The sequence below is a fragment of the Pygoscelis adeliae genome, unplaced genomic scaffold (assembly GCF_000699105.1).
Source record: "Pygoscelis adeliae isolate BGI_AS28 unplaced genomic scaffold, ASM69910v1 Scaffold208, whole genome shotgun sequence".
Lineage (NCBI taxonomy): Eukaryota > Metazoa > Chordata > Aves > Sphenisciformes > Spheniscidae > Pygoscelis > Pygoscelis adeliae.
The window spans coordinates 1,625,882-1,630,272 of NW_008825290.1; the positions used below are offsets into that span (position 1 = coordinate 1,625,882).

The 4,391-nt window shown below is 46.7% G+C and overlaps 1 protein-coding gene across 3 annotated transcripts in view; it reads left to right on the forward strand.

Moving 5' to 3' along the window:
- Positions 1-4,391, forward strand: part of PLXNB1 (plexin B1) — a 40,876-nt gene that overhangs the window by 20,043 nt on the left and 16,442 nt on the right. For 2 of the 3 annotated variants that reach the window (XM_009329937.1, XM_009329940.1), the window contains 4 exons: positions 1,205-1,310; positions 2,989-3,125; positions 3,768-3,944; positions 4,142-4,310. In XM_009329937.1, the coding sequence (XP_009328212.1) occupies positions 1,205-1,310; positions 2,989-3,125; positions 3,768-3,944; positions 4,142-4,310 (589 nt within the window). The remainder of the gene's footprint in view (positions 1-1,204; positions 1,311-2,988; positions 3,126-3,767; positions 3,945-4,141; positions 4,311-4,391) is intronic. The other variant, XM_009329939.1, reaches the window with a different exon arrangement.

Below are 4,391 nucleotides of genomic sequence, written 5' to 3' on the forward strand. Positions count from 1 at the left end.
GATGCGTCTGGCCAGGGCAGGACCATATAACAATGCAGGTGTAGTCAGGTGTTGAGAGGTGTGACTGGGGGGTAGCTAGGAAGCAAGGAGAAAGGAATATTTGTGTAGCTGGCCTGTGGCAGGGCAGGTAGGTGGGAGCCTTGGACAAGGGAGGGAGAGGAGCCAAGCAACCAGCAGGAGAAGAGGAGAGCAATTGTGAGTAACCTCTCATCAGAGCTATCACAAACCCATTTTTCCATTCCATGGTAGCAGTAGTTGTCGCACCCTTCCCTCTGGGACCCAGGTAAGATCCTGCTGGGAAATGGCCTGCTGTGTTGAGCAGTGTTGTCTTGTCTGTGCGCCTTGTTTGTCTGGATCCATCGGCTTTCTGTTTTCATCCTAGAATTAGAGCATAATCTTTCTGGGGTTAGCACTGTCTTTGTTCTGTATCTGTAAATCACTTGGCATCACAGGGTCCTGGCTTGGGACTGCACTGCCTAAGTTCAAATTCCTGAGCCTTTTTGGTTGAGGGGATATAGCTGTGAACCTGGAACCCACTCCTGAGCAAGGCCCAGACAAAATTAATCTCCTATTGTGTAGGAAGGCTGGGAAGTCTCCTGCAGAGTAGGTTTTCTGTTAGCAAATCAGCACTGTAACATGGATTCCTTGCTGCCCTGTTCTAAGTACAACCTGACTTCTCACTGTGTCAGCACCTCCCATACCAAATTATGGCTGGAAAAAGGGCTGGGAAGAACGGGTGGTGCAGATCAGGGGAACTGGCTGGTCCCAGAGGCCACTGGCTGAAGACCAATGCCAGCTAATCCTACAGTCTTGAGTTTTCTTCTGCATCAGACACAGTGCTAATATGTGGATTGACCACTGCTAGCCTGGGGTCAGTCCAGATGTGACTGCTTTGATCAGCTCTGGACAACAGCAGAGTTCTTGCACTCTTCGTGTATCTGTGATACAGTGGGCTTCATCCCTGTCTGTCCCAGAAAGAATAATCTGGGATAGGATGGGCCTGTTTGGAACCACCCCTTGCTTTTTTCTGCTGCACCTAATCCAGTTTTTAAAGGTGTTTCTCAATGTTCGGTTGTATATTCTGAGCGTGTGATAAGGCTGAAAGAAGGGAGCTGTGGTTGCTGGGTAGTTTTAGGACATGATGCAATGGATACAGCTCACCTGCTCTTCCGTGGTGTGACACTGTTCTTGGATTGCCCTGCAGTATCGTATGCGTCACTGGCGGGAGCTGGACAGAGAGATTTGGGCACATTGTGGTGGAAGTGCCTGGAGGAGGACGTGGAGTTTCTGGGCATATTTTCACCTATCAGGTAACGTAACTATTGTTGCTTTAATACTTCTCCCTGTTCTTCCAATATCTCTGCTAACTGGCTGTCTATTGCACAAACTTGTGGGACTCTACCCGGCACTTGCTGCTGGTATTTTTATTTGATTTTTCTGGTGTTTGTGTTGTCTGGTGTTTTTGGGTTGTTTTGGGGTTTTTTTTTTGTTTGTGTTTGTTTGTTTTTTTCCCCCCCTCTTTAGATTATAAGATTATAAGAACAGCTGTACTGGGTAATACTAAAGATTCTGTAGTCTAGTGGTTTTGGTTGGTTTTTTTTTTTTTTGGACAATGGTAACTATTAAATGCTTAAAGAGGAAAAATACAGGGTACTTTTCTGATTTGGAGATTAATGACTTAACATGTTACTAATACTTCTGACTTCCCTTTTATTAATTTGCAAATTGCTGCTTGAACACACTTTTAGCTTCTGACCTTCAGCAGCTAGTGGCAGTAAGTTCAAGTTACTGTGCATTGTATGGAGAAATGTTTCCTATTATTTTTAAACACGTTTCTGGTAACTTTTTGATACCTTAAACCCAGCAACTATGAAATAATATTTAAGTAGTTTTTAGATACCATTACTTGCTTTTCATCCTTGCTGTGCAACTTACAAGTTATGTACCTAGTTCCATGCCTCCCTCTCCCATGGGAAGGGGAAAAAGATGCCTGAAAAGTCTTAGGCTATTCCATTTTTTGCTGTATAGAACTATTTTATACACTGGATTATGCTTGTTTCTTTTCTCTTGGTTTTGGTTCTGTTATCGCCATTTTAAGGCAGGGTGATGAGAACTGCATACTATGTTCAAGATGCGAGTGCAAAAGGAATTTTTACAGTGGCATAAAAATCTTTTTTTCTCAATTCCCTTCCCAGTAATTCCTACCACGTGGTACGGTTTTGTTGGGATCTGTGCTTACAGCTGGTAGAGCTGTTAGGGGTACCAAAGCACTCTTGAATGGGCAGGAGCTATTTTGAAACTCACAACTGTATACATATGGTTGGGTTGCTTTTTTGCTGTAGTCTCCCTGCTCCTTCTCACTTCATGTATCTTGCTCTTCATTTATCAGCAGTGACTTACTTGTGCCACTCTGCCTGGTTCCTCTAAATTTTGCTGCAGCTCCTCAGTGGTAGTAAGTTTTTGTTACTCTGAATAATTTATCAAATTTCATTTCCCCTTTCCAGGTCACCTACAAGTATGTTTAACAGCACAGGTCTCAACACAAATTCTTAGGGCTCCCTGCTGGTAATCTCCTCATCTACTAGACAATTTATTTGCTACCTTGTTTTTCCTAACCCAGGTTATTAATCCAGTTAACTGATCTGAACAATCCCTTTGAACTGTTAATCCTAGGGTTTATGTGTGAGCGTCACAGCTCTGCTGTGTACAGCATCCATCTGCCTTTTGCAGTCTGTGGAAAGACTGGTCCCCGATTCGTGGTTCTTGTTGGTGTGATTGATCCCTCCTCTGTTGCCTCTGCTCCATAAGGTAGCTGCTGGAGCCTAGCTGAGGCCTGCCTGTGATTGATATCTATAGCTTCTATTTTCAGAGCACCGGAGGTCGCTGAACATGTTCTGCTGTTTTCTTTCCTTGCCTTATCTTTTGAGGTCCTTGTCACTCACATCCTTTTTTTTTTTTCTTCTTTTTTTTTTGTCCCCCCTCTTCTAGAACCCAGAGCTGAAATCCATTATTCCAACTCAGGGCCCCAAAGCGGGAGGAACCTGCCTTACCCTTCTGGGCTCAAAGCTGCTGACTGGGCATCCTAGTGAGATCAGTGTCCTGCTTGGAGACCTCCCTTGCCACATGTAAGATCAGAGCCTGCCGATGTGCTGGCTGTGCACTGCCCTGAGTCCTTCCCAAAGCCCTGCAGGACGTGATGCTGCCTGGCTCAGCCCTTAGCACGGGCTGTGGGAGCTCTGCTCTCATCTGTGTTCCAGGAGATCCTCCCCTTGAGGGTCATGGCAGCAACCTCGACCATCTTACTTTCCTGCCCACGTTCCCTTGGATGTGAACAGCGCTACACGGCCTCTGTTCTGCATGTCCCTTGACAGGGCTATACCCCATCCTGACAGCTCTGGTTTTGCTGATGGGGAACCGCAGCTGGCTCCTGCAGACTAACACTAAGAGCTGCTTGTTCTCTTGCATCCTGGGACACGTACACCTGACAGCACTGCTGGTGAGAAGGTGCACATGCCTTGGTAGCATGCTTCCAGCCTCTTCAGTCTGGACAGTGGCTGTACCTGCTTTTTGTCCACGTTCTGCTCACTGACAACTGCCCAGCAATTATTGCTTGTGCTTAGATAAGGCACAAGACCTTTCAGCATTAAATTTAGGAAAAACCCAAGAAGGGGTTTGCAGACTGTCTGCAAAGAGCAAGGCATAATACTGTAAAATCTGTCTCTGCAGTGGCTGTGTTAATCCCTTGTTCTCTCTTCTGTCTCTCCAAGCCTCTCTGAGATGACGGAGGATCAGTTGGCATGCCAGACGAGCCCCAGCAACGTGTCCGCAGAACTCCCAGTCACTATCAAATATGGGGACCAAGAGCGGAGACTGGAAGGATCCTTCTTCAGATACACTCTGGATCCTAACATCACTTTTGCAGAGCCACCTAAAAGCTTCCTCAGGTAGAAAGACTGAGTGCACCTTCCCCAGGGCTGTGTGCTGAGGCAGGTACTACAGCACCAATGGCACCTGTTTGTTGAGTTGCACTTTGGAGTAAAGCCAGGCTTGTGGGAATGAGCATAAGCAGAAGGGTGGGAGCATGGGCAAGACAGAGCTAATGAATAATAGGTGGGTGAGATCTGCTGCTTTTCTCTTTCAGCGGAGGGAGAGTGCTCAGAGTTCACGGATACAACTTGGATGTTGTACAGAAGCCGAAGATCCGAGTTACAGTTTCTCCATCTGAACGCCGGCGCCGAGGACTGGGACGATGGCGCAGAATTATCCCAGACACCGAGTGCCCTGAGGATGCTCTGTGCAGCATCCAGCAGGTAGCATGGCAAAGTGCTCAGCAGAGCTGAGGGTGCATAAGGGTTGATGTGTTGCTCTGGAGAGGTGGACTTCTTGTCCCT